Source organism: Rhinichthys klamathensis, unplaced genomic scaffold (assembly GCF_029890125.1).
Source record: "Rhinichthys klamathensis goyatoka isolate OS25496 unplaced genomic scaffold, OSU_Roscu_1.1 h1tg000127l_1, whole genome shotgun sequence".
In the NCBI taxonomy this organism is placed as follows: Eukaryota; Metazoa; Chordata; class Actinopteri; order Cypriniformes; family Leuciscidae; genus Rhinichthys; species Rhinichthys klamathensis.
Window position 1 is genome coordinate 4,964,798 of NW_026606664.1, and position 26,691 is coordinate 4,991,488.

Genomic DNA, 26,691 nt, shown 5'->3' on the forward strand with positions numbered 1-26,691 from the left:
GGAAGGAAATTAATTTATGAAATAATAAATTTAAAAACAAAATTTCGATCAGTTAGATTAATTTAAAATTTTTTTCTGACACAATCACACATTTCAGAAATTGAACACCACCACAAGACAAAATATCACCTCATAATTAGCTTTATTTTCCCGTATAAGATCAAACATTTTGACAATTTAAAACCATCAAAAGACAAAGACCATCACCTCATTACATTTTTTATCTGTGTATGGATAAAACATAATAAATGATCAAACAGCACATCCATATAGCTTGTTGATCCTCAGGATGTCGATGTTAGACATATCCTGCCTCTGTCCGATTTTCACCGTCGCATCAGGAATGGGAATGATGGTTTCCTTCCCGGTCTGGTTAGTGAAGGCCGTACTTCCATAATGCATGATGGAGCCGTAGTCATATGTGGTGTTTTGATTGTTAGTGTTCTGCAGTTGGAAGTTGGAGGCCTTATCGGTAGGGATGTACTCCCAGTTGATTCGGACATACTTATCACGATCGCTCCTGTTTTGCTCGTGGTAGAAGCCCAGAGCATGATTGAGCTCATGTTGTATGATGCCACGATACACACAACCAGTTCTTTTGAGGGAGACCACCTGTTTGCCACCAATTCTACCAAGATAAGAGTAGCACCTGAGAGAAAAAGAGAATTTTATATTATCAATCTGTGTTAAAAATCTCATTCATTGTAAAAGAGTTTCTGCTAAGGTCAGTTAAATGTTTTACATTTGTATTGTATGAGTATCCTCACCCATCTTTGTTCTCAATACTGATGTAGTCGGTCTGAGATGATCTGAGCACGAAGCGGATGCAGGTTTTGTTGTGAAAGGTGGACATGGCATTCTGAATAACAGAGATGTCAGTAGAGGCTGCAAAGAAAAAGTACCACAGGTTTTTAAATACGATTTACACACATATATATGCTAAATGAATGAAGATGATTTACTTACAGTATTCACTGCTCATTATATAAGGGACCTCCACTAGGTTGCTAGAGTTTTTCTTCCAGAAACAGTTGTTGCTGTAGCAGTAGAGAGCATTTTTGGTTTTGGGAAACACCATATCTCCTTCAATCAGGTGTTCAGATGATGCTGTATTTAAAGAATGTTTTTTAATTAAATTTCTCAGTATGAGAATTCACATTTTATATATATTTCACAATTTTATGAAACCCATTGTTGGCTTAACAGGAATCTACAAGATGCCTGACCATTGTTGGACTCCAAAATCTTTGTTGTGATGTCCACATTTCCAGGTATGGGTGAGAACCCATTGTGATGGTCAGGCTTCTGATTATGAAAAAAAAAGAAATTTAAATATTACTCTTGTTAGGAAAGTTCATCATCTGAGTGCATTGAGAGACTAGGAAAAGTCTTACCCTGACAGGAGACGTCTGGGAGATGCCAAAGAGAATCAGCAGAATAGAGAGGGAGGCTCTTGGGTCCATGTTGTCTATGCGTAGAGATGTTTAGGATGCTCCTGGACTGACATTTGGTGTCTGCAAGCTGTTGAACCTAAACTTTATATTCACCTGTGTAGGTGGGTCAACCAGGGATTAAGCCTTAGTGTCCAAAGGGAGGTAACTAACTCATCTGTTAATCCAAAACATTGCACAACCAGATAATTTACAGATTGTTTTGCTAATCCACTGAAATAAACAAATCCAATTATTGGATTGTATTAAGAACCCCAAAACTCCATTATACAGGGAGTGTCCCAAACACTTTAAATGGTTTCTTAAGACAGATCTACAACAAAATAATTTGTGTCAGTAGAGGTCATAGTCAAGCTCATCATGATTTAGAATCTTCTTTACAATTTATTTAAGTGCATTTTATTTCACAGGACCAACTGTACCCAATATTCCTTTAGTCCTAACCACTTTAATGTCTTTTCCAGGCAAGGAGTACAGCTCAATTCTTGGTAAAGTTACTTTTGCAAAATAGTAACAATCACTACTTTCCTATTTATACCTGCAAGCCACCTACAAGCTGAAATATGCATGAGTATGATGGGAATTTTAAGTCTAGAGACCGTGTCTTGCTCATCAGTACGTGCAGAGAGTGACAAAGTCAGGCCACTCCAAGATTTATATTTTAAAAACTACATAATACCGTTAAAATAAAAATATATCTGATTTAGTGGAATGCAGTTGCACTTGTTTGTGACAAAATAACAGAATTTGGGTGTTGACCAAGAGTAGGTGAGGATTTGTTCTTCCGTGGAGCTTAAATGTGCGTCTGTCATAAGCTTTGCCTTTGTTTTGTCAATTAACGTACACTTTTTCAGCCTAACATGTGTCATTGTATCCAAACTATGGTAAGGGACTTAGGAAAGGCTGAGAAAAATGGTATCTTTTGATAGTTTAAGAAATTATTTTATTTTAAAAAACATCCACATTTGACTGTTTATTCAGAATTTTTATTATCTTGATTTTTTCCCTACTCAGCCACACATTACAGAAATTCAACACAATTAAAAGACAAAGACCATCACCTCATTCCATTATTCATTAACGGGAACGTTAGATTATCTGACGCACAAGCATATATATATATATATACGTATATATATATATATATATATATATATATATATATATATATATATATATATATTGTTTTGAGCTCTAACAAGGGCTTTCAACCTTGTTTTTAATCTGAATGGTATATGCGGAAAACACTTGAGGTTTGCCACAGACTTGTTCCACCACCTAGAATGCAACTGAATGCTTCTTTAAGAGCCTCCATACTCGAAAAAACACGGGAAACTATTTTTAAACAGGAAATAACGCAATATTTATATACTTATTTACAGCTTGTCTATTCGCAGGGGATTTGCATTACCTGAGGTAATTTTACTGGGCCTTTTTACAGAAGGTAAAAGTTGCCGTAATTGTACGTAATAATTACTGAGATGAGATGGCATATTCGGACGGGACTAAAATAACTAAGAAACTCCGGTAATAATTACTTTACCCCACCTCTCCATGTAAAACTAATCCCATCTGAATAAGCGACTGCCTCCAGAAGAGGGTCTTGGCACAATTAAGGTCTTTATAATTGAGGTATCAGACAGGAAACCTGTCTTCTCAGCTGTAAGCATATGATTACACCAGAACTAAATCTCAAAAATCTTTCAAAATCTACATTATAGCATTTTTCCAAAAAAAGATAACATGTTGAAATGTATGAATCATAAACTGTGCCCAGTCCTCCAGTTCTCCAAGGGTAAAACCAGGTGTCTTTAATTATGTTGCAGGAGAAGCTTAATGACACCTTTAATGCTACAATCAAGCACTTTCTTAAACTTGACATTGAATCACAAATAACCCTCTACTGCACGGTGTTGCCATAATGGCAACATACCTTTTCTTTGGACATTTCTTGAAATTTGAAAATAAATATGAGCTCTGATTAATCTTAAATTCATGATAGAACCTGGTGGTAACCAATGATATGCTTTGATGACATCACGACACTACACACACCCTTGCAACGTCATTCTTTTCACACACTTTTGATTACTCCAGCTCCTGAAAAAGTGCTCGTGTATATGTGAAGATTTTTCTCATTTTTTTCATATTTCTTCGGAATAAAAAAATACATCAAGCATCTGGGGTTAGTTCTAATCTTTTTTTCAATCATTGTCGCATTCTTTTGATACTTATATTACCTTTTTATTTAATAAAATAGGTATGTTGCCATATGGCAACATTGTGCGGTAATGGAACAATATTTTGCCCATGCTAATGCAGAGTAGCTTTGTATGAATGACAATGTATGGATGCACTGATATAGTTGGATGGTTGTATTCTACTCATATATTTATATATATTTGTATATATTTATAAAGTAAAGTAAAGTATAAAAGTAAAATATATATATATCCGTCTTGACCGCTTTGATCACTGGCCAGAGATGGGTTTACCAAAAGGAAGGTGCAAGAATCCTGGCTGCAAGGGCATCGTCAGAGGGGTTTGCTCTAAGTGCAAGGTGCACCTCTGCCTTAAAGGTGGGGTATGTGATTTGCAAAACGGCCGGCAGATTTTGAAAATACACAACTCAAAAGGTCCTACCTTCTTTCCTCCAATGCTGGCCCTGACTCCACCCACTCCACCCATTCGAAGAGGGCCATAGGGGAAGGGGGTATGGTATGACCGTTTGATTGACGCACTTACTATCCAATGATTCTAGGTGGTCTTGGAAATGATTGGCTGGAGTTTTTCGAGTCCTGCCCGTTCCACAGATGATTAAATTTTTTCAGTGATTCTAACTCAGAGTAAGTGGGTTAGGAATAGGATTTCAAGTGATTTTGAAAAAATTGTCAAAAAAGAAAATCACATACCCCACCTTTAACGAAGAGAACAACTGCTTTAAGGCGTTTCACATCGAGTAGTTTCACTTGAACAGTTCTTATGAGTTTGCGTCAGATGTTTTGTAAATGTTGTTGAAATAATACTTTGAAAATTAGTTTCATATTTTGTACACAAAGCTCTTGAAAACATTTTAAATAATAAAAACAATTTAATTTCTAAAAGACAGTTCTGTAATCATCTATGAATTTCATGTCATTTTGGGAGAAAACGCATCAGACTGTTCCATTGTCGCACAATGTTGCCATATGGCAACGCACCCAAAAGTATGGAGTCGTATGGAGTGTTTTGGTTGTTGGTGTTCTGTTTCTCGAAGTTGTAGGCCATATCAGGAGAGATGTTCTCAAAGTTGATTTTCACATACTGGTCACGATCGCTCCTGGTTTGCTCGTGGTAGAATCCCAGGGCATGATTGAGCTCATGTTGTACAATGCCATTGTACATACAGCCGTCCCTTTTGAGGGAGACCACCTGTTTGCCACCAGTTCTACCTAGAGCAGAGAAGCACCTGAGAGGAGAGAGGAAATAAAGGGGTTAAAAATTGATCTGTTAAAGGTCTGTTAAATGCTTCTTGTTGGTATATTGTTCTCACCCATCTTTGTTCTCAATACTGATGTAGTCGGTCTGAGATGATTTGGCCACAAAGCGGATGCAGGTTTTGGCGTGAAAGACCGACATGGCGTTCGCAATCACTGATTTGTCAAAATTGGCTGCAAAAAGGGTCCACAGGTTTAAAATAGCATCTAAATGAATCGTAGATATGTTCAATGAATGAAGGAGATTCACGTACAGAATTCACTGCTCACTATGTAAGGGATCTCCACTATGTTGTTAGAGTTTTTCTTCCAGAAACAGTTGTTTTTGAGGCAGTAGAGAGCGTTTCTGGTTTTGGGAAACACCAGATCTCCTTCAAGCAAGACTTCAGAAGATCCTGTTTTTAAAGACAAATATATTGATGAAATACTGCAATATATTCATAAATCCCGATCACTTTTTAGAAATGTGACCCATTGCTGGCTTTATCTACAAGATGCTTCACCATTGTTGGTTTCTAAAATCCTTGTAGTGATGTCCACAGGTTCCGGCTCTGATACAAACACACCATCAAACATCTGCTCCTGGTGGTAGAAACAGAGATGTTTAAAACAAATCATTTGAGGACTGTTAATCGTTTAAGGGAGAGACTAGAAAGGACCTTACCATGAGTGGAGACGCCTGGGTGACGCCAAAAAGCAGCAGCAGAATGGAGAGGGAGGCTCTTGTGTCCATGTTGCCTCAGTGTGTGGAGATGTTCAGGATGCTCCTGTGCTGAGATTTGATGCCTATGAGCTGTTCTGTCTGGACTTTATATTCACCTGAGTAGGTGGGTCTACTGGAGGATTATGGGTAGGGTCTTATGGCGCTTTTCCATTACCAGTACCAGCTCGACTCGACTCGCCTTGGCTCGCCTCGACTCGGCTCGCTTTTCGCTCCGTTTTCCATTGCAGAAAGTACCGCCACAAATAGTACCCGGTCGTCATAGCGACGCATTTCGTTCCTCGTTGCCCCATCAAGCTCTCGCTGGATCCTCTCTTCGGCAACTAAACAAAGGAATGTCTGCACCTCCTCGTTTGACCACGGCGTATTCTTCCGAGTTGCCATAATAATAGTAGTAAGTTTAGTAACTATCTCTGGCCAAACTATTTAAAAATGGCGGGGTTATTCTGGATACTCCATCTGGCGCGTGCAATGATGACGCAGATTCTCTGTGACCAATGAGCAGTCGGCATTGTCTTCACGTCACATTTTAGTATCGGCTTAGCTCGCCTCAGCTCGCTTAGAACCTCGCCGGAGGTGGTACGAAAAAAAGTACCCGAAAGCAGGTACAGGTACAACTTTTACACAGTGGAAAACCAAACAAAGGCGAGTCGAGTCGAGTCGAGCCGAGCCAAGGCGAGCTGGTACTGTGTAGTGGAAAAGCGCCATTAGTGTCCAGAGTCTAAAATGTGTACCTACAGGGAGGAAACTCTGACCTCGCCTGTAGGTCCAAAACTTTAAACAATCATAAAATATACCTCAGTTTGTTTAACTAATTCACTAAAATGGACATGCTGTAGCTTTTGGACTTTACCACGTGCCCTAAGACAGTGGTGTACAGGGATGGTCCACAATACCTTAAATGCGCTCTGTATGTAGATTACAAATGAATCCTTATTTGTGAGAACATCTGAATTCACTATAGAGATTAGTAAACGACCCCAAATATATTAGCAAGATGGACAACTAGTTATTTAACAGAAACATTTTAGCTTATAGCTAAACTGAAAGCATCTGATTTAACAGGGAGAAAAGGACTGTTACTGAGAATTGCTAAAATATTTTCAGGAGAAATGTAGTAATATAGTATTTCATTGCACTACACCGCTTCTTAATTGATATAATTGTTTTGTTACTGAAAAGCAAAATGATTTCAAACGATGACAAAACCACCTCGCTGATTAGTAAAGTAGTTTAATCGTTTAACTACGCATGACAATGCTACTGCATTTTAAACATTAAACTGTACACCATTACTAGTTAAAGAAAAGCCACATTTCAACTCTTTGAGGTTTAAAGTTTTGATCAAAAAAGTTTCTAATTCGATTTTTACAGAACTTATGTATTTTATTTTGTAGTCCAGATGTTATAATCAGTTTTTGCAATACAGCAGAAAAAATGCTCAAATTTTATTTTGATTTTAACATCAGAGACAAGAAGTTCTGAATCTCATTTACGTAGAGATTCCAGGCGGGGGAGGGGTATATTTTCTGGTAACTGCTCTTGCATAGTGTGATTTTGTTCATCTACAAGGCCAGAGCGTTCCCATCGGACCTGTAACGTATGTGTTCAAAAGTCCCGCTCTTATTTTGTTATCCTCCCAGCAAACAATAAAATTGTTTATGGTGTCATTAAGCAGCTTGTTCATTTGTCTCCTCCATTGGTAGGAAGTAGATACCTGATCTTGATATCACTCTTGTTTGTAGCGATTGTTATTTTCTTGTATCTTTGTCAATATGCAATTTTTTAACGGTTCTTCCTCCAGTCAAATAGTTCCACAAAAACTAAGATCATCACTGCAACACACACCCGACACAGAATCGGCTCTGGCTCTTTTCACACTGATATTTTCCATGATTTATCCCAGTATTATTACTAGGGTCTTGTATGAGTGCCGAATTTTCCAGCATTCTGGCTCTGGCTTGTAGAATGCTCCCCAACAATTTTCTGGAACCAAAGTCTATTGTGAACGCAGCCCTTATTTTCACCAGAACTTCTGAACATATCTAGAACTGCATCTTTGGCTGATTTTATGCTTCAGGTGATCAAATGTATGTCTGCTCTGGACTTTCTCAATCTTTGCCAACTTGGAAAGTTGAATTTATTTTACTAGAGGATGCAAGAGCGACTGACTCCAGAAGAGGGTCTTGGGTCAATAAAGGTCTTTAAAACTGAGGTATAAAACGGGAAAACTCCCTTTTCAGCTGTGAATAACATATGATTACACCAGAACTAAATCTCAAAAATCTCTCAAAATCTACATTATAGCATTTTGCCAAAAAAAAAAAAAAAAGATATTTAGTTGAAATGTATAAATTATATACTGTACCCAGTCCTCCTAAGGTTAAACCAGGTGTCTTTAATTAGGCTGCAGGAGAAGCTTAATACTATGACACCTTTAATACTATGACACCTTTAATACTATAATCAAGCACTTTCCTCAAACTTGACATTGAATCACAAATAAAGTATGAGTTTGTCTTGCAGTGTAGCTTTATTTTTCCCAACCCAACACAATCACACATTTCAGAAATCCAACACCATTAAAAGACAGAAACATAATCTCATTAAATTATTAATCTACAGACACATGAACTATATTCAATTATGTATGCAAGCCTCATCTTCAGCATCCATACAGCTTCTTGATCCTCAGAACGTCAATTTTTGACAATCCCTGCCTCTGTCCGATTTCCACAGTCTCATCAGGAATGGGAGTGATGGTTTCCAGCCAGGGCCGAGTGGAGAAGGCAGTTCTTCCATAGTGCATGATGGAGCTGTAGTCGTATGGAGTGTTTTGGTTGTTGGTGTTCTGTTTCTCGAAGTTGTAGGCCATATCAGGAGAGATGTTCTCAAAGTTGATTTTCACATACTGGTCACGATCGCTCCTGGTTTGCTCGTGGTAGAATCCCAGGGCATGATTGAGCTCATGTTGTACGATGCCATTGTACATACAGCCGTCCCTTTTGAGGGAGACCACCTGTTTGCCACCAGTTCTACCTAGAGCAGAGAAGCACCTGAGAGGAGAAAGGAAATAAAGGGGTTAAAAATTGATCTGTTAAAGGTCTGTTAAATGCTTCTTGTTGGTATAGTGTTCTCACCCATCTTTGTTCTCAATACTGATGTAGTCGGTCTGAGATGATTTGGCCACAAAGCGGATGCAGGTTTTGGCGTGAAAGACCGACATGGCGTTCGCAATCACTGATTTGTCAAAATTGGCTGCAAAAAGGGTCCACAGGTTTAAAACAGCATCTAAATGAATCGTAGATATGTTCAATGAATGAAGGAGATTCATGTACAGAATTCACTGCTCACTATGTAAGGGATCTCCACTATGTTGTTAGAGTTTTTCTTCCAGAAACAGTTGTTTTTGAGGCAGTAGAGAGCGTTTCTGGTTTTGGGAAACACCAGATCTCCTTCAAGCAAGACTTCAGAAGATCCTGTTTTTAAAGACAAATATATTGATGAAATACTGCAATATATTCATAAATCCCGATCACTTTTTAGAAATGTGACCCATTGCTGGCTTTATCTACAAGATGCTTCACCATTGTTGGTTTCTAAAATCCTTGTAGTGATGTCCACAGGTTCCGGCTCTGATACAAACACACCATCAAACATCTGCTCCTGGTGGTAGAAACAGAGATGTTTAAAACAAATCATTTGAGGACTGTTAATCGTTTAAGGGAGAGACTAGAAAGGACCTTACCATGAGTGGAGACGCCTGGGTGACGCCAAAAAGCAGCAGCAGAATGGAGAGGGAGGCTCTTGTGTCCATGTTGCCTCAGTGTGTGGAGATGTTCAGGATGCTCCTGTGCTGAGATTTGATGCCTATGAGCTGTTCTGTCTGGACTTTATATTCACCTGAGTAGGTGGGTCTACTGGAGGATTATGGGTAGGGTCTTCGTGTCCAGAGTCTAAAATGTGTACCTACAGGGAGGAAACTCTGACCTCGCCTGTTGGTCCAAAACTTTACACAATCATAAAATATACCTCAGTTTGTTTAACTAATTCACTAAAATTGACATGCTGTAGCTTTTGGACTTTACCACGTGCCCTAAGACAGTGGTGTACAGGGATGGTCCACAATACCTTAAATGCGCTCTGTATGTAGATTACAAATGAATCCTGATTTGTGAGAACATCTGAATTCACTATAGAGATTAGTAAACGACCCCAAATATATTAGCAAGATGGACAACTAGTTATTTAATAGAAACATTTTTGCTTATAGCTAAACTGAAAGCATCTGATTTAACAGGGAGAAAAGGACTGTTACTGAGAATTGCTAAAATATTTTCAGGAGAAATGTAGTAATATAGTATTTCATTGCACTACACCGCTTCTTAATTGATATAATTGTTTTGTTACTGAAAAGCAAAATGATTTCAAACAATGACAAAACCACCTCGCTGATTAGTAAAGTAGTTTAATCGTTTAACTACGCATGACAATGCTACTGCATTTTAAACATTAAACTGTACACCATTACTAGTTGAAGAAAAGCCACATTTCAACTCTTTGAGGTTTAAAGTTTTGATCAAAAAAGTTTCTAATTCGATTTTTACAGAACTTATGTATTTTATTTTGTAGTCCAGATGTTATAATCAGTTTTTGCAATACAGCAGAAAAAATGCTCAAATTTTATTTTGATTTTAACATCAGAGACAAGAAGTTCTGAATCTCACTTACGTACAGATTCCAGGCGGGGGAGGGGTATATTTTCTGGTAACTGCTCTTGCATAGTGTGATTTTGTTCATCTACAAGGCCAGAGCGTTCCCATCGGACCTGTAACGTATGTGTTCAAAAGTCCCGCTCTTATTTTGTTATCCTCCCAGCAAACAATACAATTGTTTATGGTGTCATTAAGCAGCTTGTTCATTTGTCTCCTCCATTGGTAAGTAGATACCTGATCTTGATATCACTCTTGTTTGTAGCGATTGTTATTTTCTTGTATCTTTGTCAATATGCAATTTTTTAACTGTTCTTCCTCCAGTCAAATAGTTCCACAAAAACTAAGATCATCACTGCAACACACACCCGACACAGAATCGGCTCTGGCTCTTTTCACACTGATATTTTCCATGATTTATCCCAGTATTATTGGGTCTTGTATGAGTGCCGAATTTTCCAGCATTCTGGCTCTGGCTTGTAGAATGCTCCCCGACAATTTTCTGGAACCAAAGTCTATTGTGAACGCAGCCCTTATTTTCACCAGAACTTCTGAACATATCTAGAACTGCATCTTTGGCTGATTTTATGCTTCAGGTGATCAGATATGTCTGCTCTGGACTTTCTCAATCTTTGCCAACTTGGAAAGTTGAATTTATTTTACTAGAGGATGCAAGAGCGACTGACTCCAGAAGAGGGTCTTGGGTCAATAAAGGTCTTTAAAACTGAGGTATAAAACGGGAAAACTCCCTTTTCAGCTGTGAATAACATATGATTACACCAGAACTAAATCTCAAAAATCTCTCAAAATCTACATTATAGCATTTTGCCAAAAAAAAAAAAAAAAAAAGATATTTAGTTGAAATGTATAAATTATATACTGTACCCAGTCCTCCTAAGGTTAAACCAGGTGTCTTTAATTAGGCTGCAGGAGAAGCTTAATACTATGACACCTTTAATACTATGACACCTTTAATACTATAATCAAGCACTTTCCTCAAACTTGACATTGAATCACAAATAAAGTATGAGTTTGTCTTGCAGTGTAGCTTTATTTTTCCCAACCCAACACAATCACACATTTCAGAAATCCAACACCATTAAAAGACAGAAATATAATCTCATTAAATTATTCATCTACAGACATGAACTATATTCAATTATGTGTGCAAGCCTCATCTTCAGCATCCATACAGCTTCTTGATCCTCAGAACGTCAATTTTTGACAATCCCTGCCTCTGTCCGATTTCCACAGTCTCATCAGGAATGGGTGTGATGGTTTCCAGCCAGGGCCGAGTGGAGAAGGCAGTTCTTCCATAGTGCATGATGGAGCTGTAGTCGTATGGAGTGTTTTGGTTGTTGGTGTTCTGTTTCTCGAAGTTGTAGGCCATATCAGGAGAGATGTTCTCAAAGTTGATTTTCACATACTGGTCACGATCGCTCCTGGTTTGCTCGTGGTAGAATCCCAGGGCATGATTGAGCTCATGTTGTACGATGCCATTGTACATACAGCCGTCCCTTTTGAGGGAGACCACCTGTTTGCCACCAGTTCTACCTAGAGCAGAGAAGCACCTGAGAGGAGAGAGGAAATAAAGGGGTTAAAAATTGATCTGTTAAAGGTCTGTTAAATGCTTCTTGTTGGTATAGTGTTCTCACCCATCTTTGTTCTCAATACTGATGTAGTCGGTCTGAGATGATTTGGCCACAAAGCGGATGCAGGTTTTGGCGTGAAAGACCGACATGGCGTTCGCAATCACTGATTTGTCAAAATTGGCTGCAAAAAGGGTCCACAGGTTTAAAACAGCATCTTAATGAATCGTAGATATGTTCAATGAATGAAGGAGATTCACGTACAGAATTCACTGCTCACTATGTAAGGGATCTCCACTATGTTGTTAGAGTTTTTCTTCCAGAAACAGTTGTTTTTGAGGCAGTAGAGAGCGTTTCTGGTTTTGGGAAACACCAGATCTCCTTCAAGCAAGACTTCAGAAGATCCTGTTTTTAAAGACAAATATATTGATGAAATACTGCAATATATTCATAAATCCCGATCACTTTTTAGAAATGTGACCCATTGCTGGCTTTATCTACAAGATGCTTCACCATTGTTGGTTTCTAAAATCCTTGTAGTGATGTCCACAGGTTCCGGCTCTGATACAAACACACCATCAAACATCTGCTCCTGGTGGTAGAAACAGAGATGTTTAAAACAAATCATTTGAGGACTGTTAATCGTTTAAGGGAGAGACTAGAAAGGACCTTACCATGAGTGGAGACGCCTGGGTGACGCCAAAAAGCAGCAGCAGAATGGAGAGGGAGGCTCTTGTGTCCATGTTGCCTCAGTGTGTGGAGATGTTCAGGATGCTCCTGTGCTGAGATTTGATGCCTATGAGCTGTTCTGTCTGGACTTTATATTCACCTGAGTAGGTGGGTCTACTGGAGGATTATGGGTAGGGTCTTCGTGTCCAGAGTCTAAAATGTGTACCTACAGGGAGGAAACTCTGACCTCGCCTGTAGGTCCAAAACTTTACACAATCATAAAATATACCTCAGTTTGTTTAACTAATTCACTAAAATGGACATGCTGTAGCTTTTGGACTTTACCACGTGCCCTAAGACAGTGGTGTACAGGGATGGTCCACAATACCTTAAATGCGCTCTGTATGTAGATTACAAATGAATCCTTATTTGTGAGAACATCTGAATTCACTATAGAGATTAGTAAACGACCCCAAATATATTAGCAAGATGGACAACTAGTTATTTAATAGAAACATTTTTGCTTATAGCTAAACTGAAAGCATCTGATTTAACAGGGAGAAAAGGACTGTTACTGAGAATTGCTAAAATATTTTCAGGAGAAATGTAGTAATATAGTATTTCATTGCACTACACCGCTTCTTAATTGATATAATTGTTTTGTTACTGAAAAGCAAAATGATTTCAAACAATGACAAAACCACCTCGCTGATTAGTAAAGTAATTTTAATCGTTTAACTACGCATGACAATGCTACTGCATTTTAAACATTAAACTGTACACCATTACTAGTTGAAGAAAAGCCACATTTCAACTCTTTGAGGTTTAAAGTTTTGATCAAAAAAGTTTCTAATTCGATTTTTACAGAACTTATGTATTTTATTTTGTAGTCCAGATGTTATAATCAGTTCTCTTACGAGAGGTTCTCTCGTATTGCGTAAGCTAGCTTACGCTGCGGGAAAGATTCATCTTTGCTGAGATATTGAAGCCAAAAAATTATTTCATAATTTTGTATCCATACACAACGCAGTTCCTCTGCGGCAGACCTAGAGCGGGCTAGCTAGCAGCTCATTGGTTCGCTCAGAGAGAACTGCTTAAGCCTATGGGAGAGCGGGGCTGAACCCGCTTCCAATGAGAGGCGTCTTTTTAAAGATGTCTCGTTTTTCCTGCGGCTCTTGCCGCGCTCGTCTCGAGGACGGAGACCGCCATGTCATCTGCGCTCTCTGCTTGGGACTCGAGCATGCAGAACTCGCCCTCGCTGATGGAGGATGCGACCTCTGTGAAAGCCTGCCGTTATCGTCCCTGCGGGCACGACTTCTGGCAGTGAAAACCGCTCCCGCGCCGCCTATTCTCTCGCCGCGTAAAAAGAAACGCCGCTCTCAAAGGCCGCCGGAGCCCCCAGCGGAAACATGCGGGCCGCCGCCGCCGCCTCCCGCTTCCCGCTCTCCCTCCCCGCCCCTGCCGGACATTCAGTTGCCGCCGAGTGGCCGCTCTGTTGTTTCCGATGACGCCGCGGAGGAGAAGGACTCCTGTTCACTGCTCGCTTCTGACAGTGAAGACTGGTCATCTCTCGGATCCGCGAGAGAGTCGACGGGGACCCGCGCCGGGATAGAAGAGGAGCTGATGCGCCTCCTCTCACAGGCCGTCGAACGCCTCGGTCTCGAGTGGTCTCCTCCACCCGAGCAGGCCCCGAACCGAATGGACGGTAGCTTTTTTCATCGGCGCTCGACCCCCGCGTGCACCCGGGCCGCTCCATTCCTGCCTGAACTTCACGCAGAGCTGACAACGCTTCCTTCGAAGGCTTGCAGAGCGACCTCGAGCTTTCATGCTCGCGCTTACGCCGCCGCCGGTCAGGCCGCCGCTGCGCTTCACTCTATGTCTGTCCTCCAAGTGTTACAGAGCGATATTCTCCGTGAATGGGCCGAAGGCGGTAGAAAAACCCCCCCCGCCGTCACGGATTTGAGAAGTGCTACGGATCTCGCCCTTCGCGCCACTAAAGCCGCCGCACAAGCTCTGGGGAAATGCATGGCCAGCCTTTGTGTTGCTGAGAGACACTTATGGCTCACGCTCGCCGACATGGGAGATTCTGAGCGCGCCGCGTTTCTCAACGCGCCCCTCTCCCCGACGGGCCTGTTTGGATCTGCCGTCACGGGAATCGTCGATCGCTTTTCTGAAGTACAGAAAGCTTCTCAGGCGATGAACTTGTTTCTACCCCGCCGCGCTAGCTCTTCAGCGGGCCGCTCTCACGAGCCCTCCGCCAGAGCCCCATCACAGCGCCCCCCTCCGCAGACTCAAACAACTCAGCGCAGTCAGAGCGGCCGCCCTCGCTCTCGCTCTGACAGCCGCCGCAGACCGCCGCCCCCCCGTGGCCCGCGACCTAAGATCACGCTGAAGCCTGATCATCAGAAGTCTGCCTAACAATGTCAAGAAAACGACGGTGCTCTCCCGCCGCGGCCGGACCGCCGTCAAAGCTTCGCCCTCTGCCAGTCCCCGTTATTTCGCCGACTGCTGTAGTGTTGACCGCCACAAACAAGCCGGTGTCCCAGCCCGCTTGCGAGCGACAAAAAGCCGTTTTTACGGCTACCCAGAGAAATCTCAAAAAGAGAAATTTTGCCAGTTGTGTAGAAAATGTGCCCACAATCATGTGTTCACCCATACACACAAGCATAACATATCCCGTGTCTCTATCAGAGCCCCATCACATGAAACGGGCACAGCCCGCTCTAATATCAGAGAACATAAACACGCCCACGAGCTCGTGCACGTGTCCCCTCTCTGCTCGCTCTGTGTCACGGCCCATAGACTCCTCTCTGAGTGCAAATCCCGTTGCCACACACATTCAAAGCGCGCCCACACACTGTGTCCAGCCCGCTATGTGCAGCAATCAGGGCAATACAGCCATTCGGCCACTAGCCGCATGCTCCAAAGCGTGGGAAGCCATTCCAGGCATTTCCCCGTGGGTGTTAAGCATTATAAAGAACGGCTACCTGCTACAGTTTCGCCGCCGCCCGCCTCGTGCGCGCGCGCAGCTCGAATCTTCTGTCAGCCCGCTGGCCGCCGGCACGCTCCGCTCAGAAATTGCGACGCTGTTGCAAAAGGGCGCGATAGAGAGAGTCCCGCCATCTATGACCGAGTCGGGGTTTTACGGCCGTTATTTTCTGGTTCCCAAGAAAGACGGCGGCCTCAGACCGATCTTAGATCTCAGGTCTTTGAACAAAGCGCTCATGAAGAGACCGTTCAAGATGCTCACTACCAGGAAACTCCTCGCGCAGGTGCGCCAAGGGGACTGGTTCATATCTCTAGACCTGAAAGACGCCTATTTTCAGATCCAGATAAATCCCCGTCACAGGCCATTCTTACGTTTCGCCTTCGAGGGTCTTGTTTATCAATACGCCGTTCTCCCGTTCGGCTTATCTCTGGCGCCCCGTACATTCACGAAGTGCATGGATACGGCGCTCGCCCCCCTGCGAAGCCAGGGGCTGCGCATTCTGAATTATCTGGACGACTGGCTGATTTTGGCCCAATCACAGACGGAGCTTCTGTCGCACCGCGCAGTTCTCCTCGACCATTTGGAAACGCTGGGCCTCTCTGTCAACTGGACAAAGAGCTCCCTTCATCCCAGTCAATCGATTTCCTTCCTAGGAATAGATTTGGACTCGGTCACGATGACGGCTCGCCTGTCTACACAGCGCGCGCGCAGTGTTCAGCGTCTAGCCGCCTCGTTCCAGATGGGCACCCGCAGGCCTCTGAAAACTTTTCAGAGGATGCTGGGTTACATGGCCTCAGCCTCCGCTGTACTTCAGCTGGGCCTTCTGCACATGCGCCCGCTTCAGTTCTGGTTGAACAGCCGTGTACCCCACCGCGCGTGGAACACGGGTCGCCAGCTGATCAGGGTTACGCAAACGTGTCTCACGGCGCTGCAGCCATGGACAGTAGCAGAATGGTTTCGTCTAGGCGTCACGATGGGGACCTTTTCCTGCCGAAAAGTCATCTCGACAGATGCATCCAACACGGGTTGGGGTGCAGTCTGCGAGGGCTCACCGGCCTTCGGCCACTGGTCGATTCAGGAAAGCCCATTACATATAAACTGTCTGGAAATGCTGGCGGTCGAGAACGCGCTCTCGCACTTTCTCCCGCGCATCCAGGGACACCACGTCCTGATCCGTTCGGACAATATGGCCGTGGTCTCCTATCTCAACCGTCAGGGCGGTGTCAGATCCAGAAATCTCTGTCGACTGACGCACCGCATTCTAGTTTGGTCTCAGAGCCGCCTGCTCTCGCTCAGAGCGACGCACGTGCCGGGCCATCTGAACGACGGTCCAGACATACTATCCAGGAACCTCATCTCCACAGGAGAATGGTCCCTGAACTCACAGACGGTCCAGTTACTGTGGCGACTATTCGGCAGAGCAGAAGTAGACCTCTTCGCGTCAGAAGAGAACGCTCACTGTCCAATATATTTCTCGAAGAGCGAGGACGCGCTAGCCCAGGAATGGCCTCGCCGCCCGCTCTATGCATTCCCTCCGATCGCTCTGTTACCACAGGTAATTCAGAGGATCAGGGACACACGCCACTCGGTGCTCCTCATAGCCCCGCGTTGGGAGAGTCAGAATTGGGTTCCGGAGCTCACGCAGCTGTCACAGACAGCCCCGTGGCCCATCCCAGTCAGAGCAGATCTCCTCTCTCAAGCTCGCGGCACGATCTGGCACCCCCATCCACAGCGCTGGGCGCTGCATGCATGGGTGATCAACGACTATTCGTTGATTTGCCAGAGGGAGTAAGAAACACTATCATACAGGCTAGAGCACCTTCCACGAGAAGGCTCTATGCGTCTAAATGGTCTGTGTTCTCAAAATGGTGCACCGACAAACAGCTGGACCCACGGTCGTGCGTGGTGCCGTCTTTGCTTGTTTTCCTTCAAGAGATGCTGAACAAGGGCAGGTCCCCCTCCACTCTCAAGGTTTATGTGGCAGCCGTCGCGGCGTTCGCGGAACCCCGACGCGCTCAGTCATTGGGCAAAGACGAGTTAGTCATCCGCTTCCTCAGGGGAGCTAAGAGGATGAACCCTCCGCGGCCCCCGTCGGTTCCGGTTTGGGATCTTTCTATAGTCCTTGAAGCTATGAAAGCACCCCCGTTCGAACCGCTCGAGTCTGTGGATCTGAAATACCTCTCGCTCAAAACCGTTTTCCTGACGGCTCTGTCCTCAGTTAAACGCGTTGGGGATCTTCACGCGCTCTCATCCAGCGCCGCGTGTCTTGAGTTTGGACCGAATGATTCGATTGTCATTCTCAAACCTAGGCATGGCTATGTCCCGAAGGCGATTGGTACCCCGTTCAGGGCTCAGATTATCTCCCTATCGGCTCTGCCTTCATCCGATAGTGAGCGCGATGCCAATCTCCTTTGTCCGGTGCGGGCTCTGAGATTGTACACTACGCGCGCTGCCGCGTTCAGACGCGCTGAGCAGCTTTTCGTGTCGTTTGGGGGGCGCACCAAGGGTCTGGCCGCCTCAAAACAGACACTGTCTAGATGGATAGTGGACGCTATCGCCTCTGCTTACGCATCTAAATGCCTGCCCTGCCCTCTGGGCATCAGGGCGCACTCCACTAGAGGCATGGCCTCATCGTGGGCATGGTCCTGTGGAATTTCCATTCATGACATTTGTGTGGCCGCGGGATGGGCCTCCCCGTCCACTTTTGTCAGGTTTTATAACTTGGAAGTTCCCGCCTTGCAGGCAAAATTACTAGCTGTCTGACGAACAGCTCTCTAAGAAGCTGCTTTTCTGGAGGTCCCTCACAACCGGTTCGCCCCTTGTGCTCTCCTGTAATGCTTATACACTTCATGTGCCCGCTCTGCTGGCCCCATACATGCTTATGTGTACACTTCATGAGCCCGCTCTGCGGCCTCTTTGTACATTCACTCCACGTTAAGAAATTCCCCCGGTATATCCCTGGGTTTTTCATGAGTGGATTCGTAGCGCGCACGGCGTTGGCCAGGTGTTCCCGCAGCGTAAGCTAGCTTACGCAATACGAGAGAACCTCTCGTAAGAGAACGAATCGGTTACCTAACGTAACCTCGGTTCTCTCTAGAAGAGGGAACGAGTATTGCGTTCCCGGCCGTGCTTGCGCTACTAGCGTTTCGCTTCACGCTGAAATAAATCAACATATAAGCCTGGGAGAGCGCCTTATATACACCATGGCCACGCCCATTCTGGCGGGTCATGACGCAATGAGCGCGCGGGCGCCTCTCATTGGAAGCGGGTTCAGCCCCGCTCTCCCATAGGCTTAAGCAGTTCTCTCTGAGCGAACCAATGAGCTGCTAGCTAGCCCGCTCTAGGTCTGCCGCAGAGGAACTGCGTTGTGTATGGATACAAAATTATGAAATAATTTTTTGGCTTCAATATCTCAGCAAAGATGGATCTTTCCCGCAGCGTAAGCTAGCTTACGCAATACTCGTTCCCTCTTCTAGAGAGAACCGAGGTTACGTTAGGTAACCGATTCGTTTTTGCAATACAGCAGAAAAAATGCTCAAATTTTATTTTGATTTTAACATCAGAGACAAGAAGTTCTGAATCTCATTTACGTAGAGATTCCAGGCGGGGGAGGGGTATATTTTCTGGTAACTGCTCTTGCATAGTGTGATTTTGTTCATCTACAAGGCCAGAGCGTTCCCATCGGACCTGTAACGTATGTGTTCAAAAGTCCCGCTCTTATTTTGTTATCCTCCCAGCAAACAATACAATTGTTTATGGTGTCATTAAGCAGCTTGTTCATTTGTCTCCTCCATTGGTAGGAAGTAGATACCTGATCTTGATATCACTCTTGTTTGTAGCGATTGTTATTTTCTTGTATCTTTGTCAATATGCAATTTTTTAACTGTTCTTCCTCCAGTCAAATAGTTCCACAAAAACTAAGATCATCACTGCAACACACACCCGACACAGAATCGGCTCTGGCTCTTTTCACACTGATATTTTCCATGATTTATCCCAGTATTATTACTAGGGTCTTGTATGAGTGCCGAATTTTCCAGCATTCTGGCTCTGGCTTGTAGAATGCTCCCCGACAATTTTCTGGAACCAAAGTCTATTGTGAACGCAGCCCTTATTTTCACCAGAACTTCTGAACATATCTAGAACTGCATCTTTGGCTGATTTTATGCTTCAGGTGATCAGATATGTCTGCTCTGGACTTTCTCAATCTTTGCCAACTTGGAAAGTTGAATTTATTTTACTAGAGGATGCAAGAGCGACTGACTCCAGAAGAGGGTCTTGGGTCAATAAAGGTCTTTAAAACTGAGGTATAAAACGGGAAAACTCCCTTTTCAGCTGTGAATAACATATGATTACACCAGAACTAAATCTCAAAAATCTCTCAAAATCTACATTATAGCATTTTGCCAAAAAAAAAAAAAAAGATATTTTGTTGAAATGTATAAATTATATACTGTACCCAGTCCTCCTAAGGTTAAACCAGGTGTCTTTAATTAGGCTGCAGGAGAAGCTTAATACTATGACACCTTTAATACTATGACACCTTTAATACTATAATCAAGCACTTTCCTCAAACTTGACATTGAATCACAAATAAAGTATGAGTTTGTCTTGCAGTGTAGCTTTATTTTTCCCAACCCAACACAATCACACATTTCAGAAATCCAACACCATTAAAAGACAGAAACATAATCTCATTAAATTATTCATCTACAGACACATGAACTATATTCAATTATGTGTGCAAGCCTCATCTTCAGCATCCATACAGCTTCTTGATCCTCAGAACGTCAATTTTTGACAATCCCTGCCTCTGTCCGATTTCCACAGTCTCATCAGGAATGGGAGTGATGGTTTCCAGCCAGGGCCGAGTGGAGAAGGCAGTTCTTCCATAGTGCATGATGGAGCTGTAGTCGTATGGAGTGTTTTGGTTGTTGGTGTTCTGTTTCTCGAAGTTGTAGGCCATATCAGGAGAGATGTTCTCAAAGTTGATTTTCACATACTGGTCACGATCGCTCCTGGTTTGCTCGTGGTAGAATCCCAGGGCATGATTGAGCTCATGTTGTACGATGCCATTGTACATACAGCCGTCCCTTTTGAGGGAGACCACCTGTTTGCCACCAGTTCTACCTAGAGCAGAGAAGCACCTGAGAGGAGAGAGGAAATAAAGGGGTTAAAAATTGATCTGTTAAAGGTCTGTTAAATGCTTCTTGTTGGTATAGTGTTCTCACCCATCTTTGTTCTCAATACTGATGTAGTCGGTCTGAGATGATTTGGCCACAAAGCGGATGCAGGTTTTGGCGTGAAAGACCGACATGGCGTTCGCAATCACTGATTTGTCAAAATTGGCTGCAAAAAGGGTCCACAGGTTTAAAACAGCATCTAAATGAATCGTAGATATGTTCAATGAATGAAGGAGATTCACGTACAGAATTCACTGCTCACTATGTAAGGGATCTCCACTATGTTGTTAGAGTTTTTCTTCCAGAAACAGTTGTTTTTGAGGCAGTAGAGAGCGTTTCTGGTTTTGGGAAACACCAGATCTCCTTCAAGCAAGACTTCAGAAGATCCTGTTTTTAAAGACAAATATATTGATGAAATACTGCAATATATTCATAAATCCCGATCACTTTTTAGAAATGTGACCCATTGCTGGCTTTATCTACAAGATGCTTCACCATTGTTGGTTTCTAAAATCCTTGTAGTGATGTCCACAGGTTCCGGCTCTGATACAAACACACCATCAAACATCTGCTCCTGGTGGTAGAAACAGAGATGTTTAAAACAAATCATTTGAGGACTGTTAATCGTTTAAGGGAGAGACTAGAAAGGACCTTACCATGAGTGGAGACGCCTGGGTGACGCCAAAAAGCAGCAGCAGAATGGAGAGGGAGGCTCTTGTGTCCATGTTGCCTCAGTGTGTGGAGATGTTCAGGATGCTCCTGTGCTGAGATTTGATGCCTATGAGCTGTTCTGTCTGGACTTTATATTCACCTGAGTAGGTGGGTCTACTGGAGGATTATGGGTAGGGTCTTAGTGTCCAGAGTCTAAAATGTGTACCTACAGGGAGGAAACTCTGACCTCGCCTGTTGGTCCAAAACTTTACACAATCATAAAATATACCTCAGTTTGTTTAACTAATTCACTAAAATGGACATGCTGTAGCTTTTGGACTTTACCACGTGCCCTAAGACAGTGGTACAGGGATGGTCCACAATACCTTAAATGCGCTCTGTATGTAGATTACAAATGAATCCTTATTTGTGAGAACATCTGAATTCACTATAGAGATTAGTAAACGACCCCAAATATATTAGCAAGATGGACAACTAGTTATTTAATAGAAACATTTTTGCTTATAGCTAAACTGAAAGCATCTGATTTAACAGGGAGAAAAGGACTGTTACTGAGAATTGCTAAAATATTTTCAGGAGAAATGTAGTAATGTAGTATTTCATTGCATTACACCGCTTCTTAATTGATATAATTGTTTTGTTACTGAAAAGCAAAATGATTTCAAACAATGACAAAACCACCTCGCTGATTAGTAAAGTAGTTTAATCGTTTAACTATACGCATGACAATGCTACTGCATTTTAAACATTAAACTGTACACCATTACTAGTTAAAGAAAAGCCACATTTCAACTCTTTGAGGTTTAAAGTTTTGATCAAAAAAGTTTCTAATTCGATTTTTACAGAACTTATGTATTTTATTTTGTAGTCCAGATGTTATAATCAGTTTTTGCAATACAGCAGAAAAAATGCTCAAATTTTATTTTGATTTTAACATCAGAGACAAGAAGTTCTGAATCTCATTTACGTAGAGATTCCAGGCGGGGGAGGGGTATATTTTCTGGTAACTGCTCTTGCATAGTGTGATTTTGTTCATCTACAAGGCCAGAGCGTTCCCATCGGACCTGTAACGTATGTGTTCAAAAGTCCCGCTCTTATTTTGTTATCCTCCCAGCAAACAATACAATTGTTTATGGTGTCATTAAGCAGCTTGTTCATTTGTCTCCTCCATTGGTAGGAAGTAGATACCTGATCTTGATATCACTCTTGTTTGTAGCGATTGTTATTTTCTTGTACCTTTGTCAATATGCAATTTTTTAACTGTTCTTCCTCCAGTCAAATAGTTCCACAAAAACTAAGATCATCACTGCAACACACACCCGACACAGAATCGGCTCTGGCTCTTTTCACACTGATATTTTCCATGATTTATCCCAGTATTATTACTAGGGTCTTGTATGAGTGCCGAATTTTCCAGCATTCTTGCTCTGGCTTGTAGAATGCTCCCCGACAATTTTCTGGAACCAAAGTCTATTGTGAACGCAGCCCTTATTTTCACCAGAACTTCTGAACATACCTAGAACTGCATCTTTGGCTGATTTTATGCTTCAGGTGATCAGATGTATGTCTGCTCTGGACTTTCTCAATCTTTGCCAACTTGGAAAGTTGAATTTATTTTACTAGAGGATGCAAGAGCGACTGACTCCAGAAGAGGGTCTTGGGTCAATAAAGGTCTTTAAAACTGAGGTATAAAACGGGAAAACTCCCTTTTCAGCTGTGAATAACATATGATTACACCAGAACTAAATCTCAAAAATCTCTCAAAATCTACATTATAGCATTTTGCCAAAAAAAAAAAAAAAAGATATTTTGTTGAAATGTATAAATTATATACTGTACCCAGTCCTCCTAAGGTTAAACCAGGTGTCTTTAATTAGGCTGCAGGAGAAGCTTAATACTATGACACCTTTAATACTATGACACCTTTAATACTATAATCAAGCACTTTCCTCAAACTTGACATTGAATCACAAATAAAGTATGAGTTTGTCTTGCAGTGTAGCTTTATTTTTCCCAACCCAACACAATCACACATTTCAGAAATCCAACACCATTAAAAGACAGAAACATAATCTCATTAAATTATTCATCTACAGACACATGAACTATATTCAATTATGTGTGCAAGCCTCATCTTCAGCATCCATACAGCTTCTTGATCCTCAGAACGTCAATTTTTGACAATCCCTGCCTCTGTCCGATTTCCACAGTCTCATCGGGAATGGGAGTGATGGTTTCCAGCCAGGGCCGAGTGGAGAAGGCAGTTCTTCCATAGTGCATGATGGAGCTGTAGTCGTATGGAGTGTTTTGGTTGTTGGTGTTCTGTTTCTCGAAGTTGTAGGCCATATCAGGAGAGATGTTCTCAAAGTTGATTTTCACATACTGGTCACGATCGCTCCTGGTTTGCTCGTGGTAGAATCCCAGGGCATGATTGAGCTCATGTTGTACGATGCCATTGTACATACAGCCGTCCCTTTTGAGGGAGACCACCTGTTTGCCACCAGTTCTACCTAGAGCAGAGAAGCACCTGAGAGGAGAGAGGAAATAAAGGGGTTAAAAATTGATCTGTTAAAGGTCTGTTAAATGCTTCTTGTTGGTATAGTGTTCTCACCCATCTTTGTTCTCAATACTGATGTAGTCGGTCTGAGATGATTTGGCCACAAAGCGGATGCAGGTTTTGGCGTGAAAGACCGACATGGCGTTCGCAATCACTGATTTGTCAAAATTGGCTGCAAAAAGGGTCCACAGGTTTAAAACAGCATCTAAATGAATCGTAGATATGTTCAATGAATGAAGGAGATTCACGTACAGAATTCACTGCTCACTATGTAAGGGATCTCCACTATGTTGTTAGAGTTTTTCTTCCAGAAACAGTTGTTTTTGAGGCAGTAGAGAGCGTTTCTGGTTTTGGGAAACACCAGATCTCCTTCAAGCAAGATTTCAGAAGATCCTGTTTTTAAAGACAAATATATTGATGAAATACTGCAATATATTCATAAATCCCGATCACTTTTTAGAAATGTGACCCATTGCTGGCTTTATCTACAAGATGCTTCACCATTGTTGGTTTCTAAAATCCTTGTAGTGATGTCCACAGGTTCCGGCTCTGATACAAACACACCATCAAACATCTGCTCCTGGTGGTAGAAACAGAGATGTTTAAAACAAATCATTTGAGGACTGTTAATCGTTTAAGGGAGAGACTAGAAAGGACCTTACCATGAGTGGAGACGCCTGGGTGACGCCAAAAAGCAGCAGCAGAATGGAGAGGGAGGCTCTTGTGTCCATGTTGCCTCAGTGTGTGGAGATGTTCAGGATGCTCCTGTGCTGAGATTTGATGCCTATGAGCTGTTCTGTCTGGACTTTATATTCACCTGAGTAGGTGGGTCTACTGGAGGATTATGGGTAGGGTCTTCGTGTCCAGAGTCTAAAATGTGTACCTACAGGGAGGAAACTCTGACCTCGCCTGTTGGTCCAAAACTTTACACAATCATAAAATATACCTCAGTTTGTTTAACTAATTCACTAAAATGGACATGCTGTAGCTTTTGGACTTTACCACGTGCCCTAAGACAGTGGTGTACAGGGATGGTCCACAATACCTTAAATGCGCTCTGTATGTAGATTACAAATGAATCCTTATTTGTGAGAACATCTGAATTCACTATAGAGATTAGTAAACGACCCCAAATATATTAGCAAGATGGACAACTAGTTATTTAATAGAAACATTTTTGCTTATAGCTAAACTGAAAGCATCTGATTTAACAGGGAGAAAAGGACTGTTACTGAGAATTGCTAAAATATTTTCAGGAGAAATGTAGTAATGTAGTATTTCATTGCATTACACCGCTTCTTAATTGATATAATTGTTTTGTTACTGAAAAGCAAAATGATTTCAAACAATGACAAAACCACCTCGCTGATTAGTAAAGTAGTTTAATCGTTTAACTACGCATGACAATGCTACTGCATTTTAAACATTAAACTGTACACCATTACTAGTTAAAGAAAAGCCACATTTCAACTCTTTGAGGTTTAAAGTTTTGATCAAAAAAGTTTCTAATTCGATTTTTACAGAACTTATGTATTTTATTTTGTAGTCCAGATGTTATAATCAGTTTTTGCAATACAGCAGAAAAAATGCTCAAATTTTATTTTGATTTTAACATCAGAGACAAGAAGTTCTGAATCTCATTTACGTAGAGATTCCAGGCGGGGGAGGGGTATATTTTCTGGTAACTGCTCTTGCATAGTGTGATTTTGTTCATCTACAAGGCCAGAGCGTTCCCATCGGACCTGTAACGTATGTGTTCAAAAGTCCCGCTCTTATTTTGTTATCCTCCCAGCAAACAATACAATTGTTTATGGTGTCATTAAGCAGCTTGTTCATTTGTCTCCTCCATTGGTAGGAAGTAGATACCTGATCTTGATATCACTCTTGTTTGTAGCGATTGTTATTTTCTTGTATCTTTGTCAATATGCAATTTTTTAACTGTTCTTCCTCCAGTCAAATAGTTCCACAAAAACTAAGATCATCACTGCAACACACACCCGACACAGAATCGGCTCTGGCTCTTTTCACACTGATATTTTCCATGATTTATCCCAGTATTATTACTAGGGTCTTGTATGAGTGCCGAATTTTCCAGCATTCTGGCTCTGGCTTGTAGAATGCTCCCCGACAATTTTCTGGAACCAAAGTCTATTGTGAACGCAGCCCTTATTTTCACCAGAACTTCTGAACATGTCTAGAACTGCATCTTTGGCTGATTTTATGCTTCAGGTGATCAGATGTATGTCTGCTCTGGACTTTCTCAATCTTTGCCAACTTGGAAAGTTGAATTTATTTTACTAGAGGATGCAAGAGCGACTGACTCCAGAAGAGGGTCTTGGGTCAATAAAGGTCTTTAAAACTGAGGTATAAAACGGGAAAACTCCCTTTTCAGCTGTGAATAACATATGATTACACCAGAACTAAATCTCAAAAATCTCTCAAAATCTACATTATAGCATTTTGCCAAAAAAAAAAAAAAAGATATTTTGTTGAAATGTATAAATTATATACTGTACCCAGTCCTCCTAAGGTTAAACCAGGTGTCTTTAATTAGGCTGCAGGAGAAGCTTAATACTATGACACCTTTAATACTATGACACCTTTAATACTATAATCAAGCACTTTCCTCAAACTTGACATTGAATCACAAATAAAGTATGAGTTTGTCTTGC

General features: G+C 42.2%; 6 protein-coding genes across 6 annotated transcripts in view; 1 reads left to right on the plus strand and 5 right to left on the minus strand.

Annotated features, from left to right (window-relative positions):
• Positions 1-26,691, plus strand: part of aox5 (aldehyde oxidase 5) — a 50,020-nt gene that overhangs the window by 4,670 nt on the left and 18,659 nt on the right. The window lies entirely within an intron of this gene.
• LOC130089337 (hatching enzyme 1.2-like) lies at positions 126-1,776 on the minus strand. Its single transcript, XM_056256629.1, has 5 exons — positions 1,395-1,776; positions 1,227-1,305; positions 967-1,107; positions 768-885; positions 126-649 (listed from the first exon to the last, which is right to left on the minus strand). The coding sequence occupies exons 1-5, from the start codon at positions 1,461-1,463 to the stop codon at positions 253-255; spliced, it is 804 nt and encodes a 267-aa protein (XP_056112604.1). The 5' UTR covers positions 1,464-1,776; the 3' UTR covers positions 126-252.
• Positions 8,267-9,773, minus strand: LOC130089346 (hatching enzyme 1.2-like). The gene is made up of 5 exons (XM_056256638.1): positions 9,397-9,773; positions 9,236-9,314; positions 8,987-9,127; positions 8,789-8,906; positions 8,267-8,704 (listed from the first exon to the last, which is right to left on the minus strand). Exons 1-5 carry the CDS (start codon positions 9,463-9,465, stop codon positions 8,314-8,316), a joined length of 798 nt encoding a protein of 265 aa, XP_056112613.1. The 5' UTR covers positions 9,466-9,773; the 3' UTR covers positions 8,267-8,313.
• Positions 11,359-12,867, minus strand: LOC130089348 (hatching enzyme 1.2-like). The gene is made up of 5 exons (XM_056256640.1): positions 12,624-12,867; positions 12,463-12,541; positions 12,214-12,354; positions 12,016-12,133; positions 11,359-11,931 (listed from the first exon to the last, which is right to left on the minus strand). Exons 1-5 carry the CDS (start codon positions 12,690-12,692, stop codon positions 11,541-11,543), a joined length of 798 nt encoding a protein of 265 aa, XP_056112615.1. The 5' UTR covers positions 12,693-12,867; the 3' UTR covers positions 11,359-11,540.
• Positions 20,181-21,800, minus strand: LOC130089345 (hatching enzyme 1.2-like). The gene is made up of 5 exons (XM_056256637.1): positions 21,447-21,800; positions 21,286-21,364; positions 21,037-21,177; positions 20,839-20,956; positions 20,181-20,754 (listed from the first exon to the last, which is right to left on the minus strand). The coding sequence occupies exons 1-5, from the start codon at positions 21,513-21,515 to the stop codon at positions 20,364-20,366; spliced, it is 798 nt and encodes a 265-aa protein (XP_056112612.1). The 5' UTR covers positions 21,516-21,800; the 3' UTR covers positions 20,181-20,363.
• Positions 23,415-26,477, minus strand: LOC130089344 (hatching enzyme 1.2-like). The gene is made up of 5 exons (XM_056256635.1): positions 24,682-26,477; positions 24,521-24,599; positions 24,272-24,412; positions 24,074-24,191; positions 23,415-23,989 (listed from the first exon to the last, which is right to left on the minus strand). The coding sequence occupies exons 1-5, from the start codon at positions 24,748-24,750 to the stop codon at positions 23,599-23,601; spliced, it is 798 nt and encodes a 265-aa protein (XP_056112610.1). The 5' UTR covers positions 24,751-26,477; the 3' UTR covers positions 23,415-23,598.

Coding starts and splice junctions, on each gene's coding strand:
- LOC130089344 (XM_056256635.1), bottom strand. CDS start 24,750: ATGGACACAAGAGCCTCCCTCTCCATTCTGCTGCTGCTTTTTGGCGTC. Junction 24,600..24,681: donor CCCAGGCGTCTCCACTCATG/GTAAGGTCCTTT, acceptor TTCTACCACCAG/GAGCAGATGTTTGATGGTGT. Junction 23,990..24,073: donor AGTATTGAGAACAAAGATGG/GTGAGAACACTA, acceptor CTCTCCTCTCAG/GTGCTTCTCTGCTCTAGGTA.
- LOC130089337 (XM_056256629.1), bottom strand. CDS start 1,463: ATGGACCCAAGAGCCTCCCTCTCTATTCTGCTGATTCTCTTTGGCATC. Junction 1,306..1,394: donor CCCAGACGTCTCCTGTCAGG/GTAAGACTTTTC, acceptor TTTCATAATCAG/AAGCCTGACCATCACAATGG. Junction 650..767: donor AGTATTGAGAACAAAGATGG/GTGAGGATACTC, acceptor TTTTTCTCTCAG/GTGCTACTCTTATCTTGGTA.
- LOC130089348 (XM_056256640.1), bottom strand. CDS start 12,692: ATGGACACAAGAGCCTCCCTCTCCATTCTGCTGCTGCTTTTTGGCGTC. Junction 12,355..12,462: donor GATTTTAGAAACCAACAATG/GTGAAGCATCTT, acceptor CTTTAAAAACAG/GATCTTCTGAAGTCTTGCTT. Junction 11,932..12,015: donor AGTATTGAGAACAAAGATGG/GTGAGAACACTA, acceptor CTCTCCTCTCAG/GTGCTTCTCTGCTCTAGGTA.
- LOC130089346 (XM_056256638.1), bottom strand. CDS start 9,465: ATGGACACAAGAGCCTCCCTCTCCATTCTGCTGCTGCTTTTTGGCGTC. Junction 9,128..9,235: donor GATTTTAGAAACCAACAATG/GTGAAGCATCTT, acceptor CTTTAAAAACAG/GATCTTCTGAAGTCTTGCTT. Junction 8,907..8,986: donor CATAGTGAGCAGTGAATTCT/GTACATGAATCT, acceptor CCCTTTTTGCAG/CCAATTTTGACAAATCAGTG.
- LOC130089345 (XM_056256637.1), bottom strand. CDS start 21,515: ATGGACACAAGAGCCTCCCTCTCCATTCTGCTGCTGCTTTTTGGCGTC. Junction 21,178..21,285: donor GATTTTAGAAACCAACAATG/GTGAAGCATCTT, acceptor CTTTAAAAACAG/GATCTTCTGAAGTCTTGCTT. Junction 20,755..20,838: donor AGTATTGAGAACAAAGATGG/GTGAGAACACTA, acceptor CTCTCCTCTCAG/GTGCTTCTCTGCTCTAGGTA.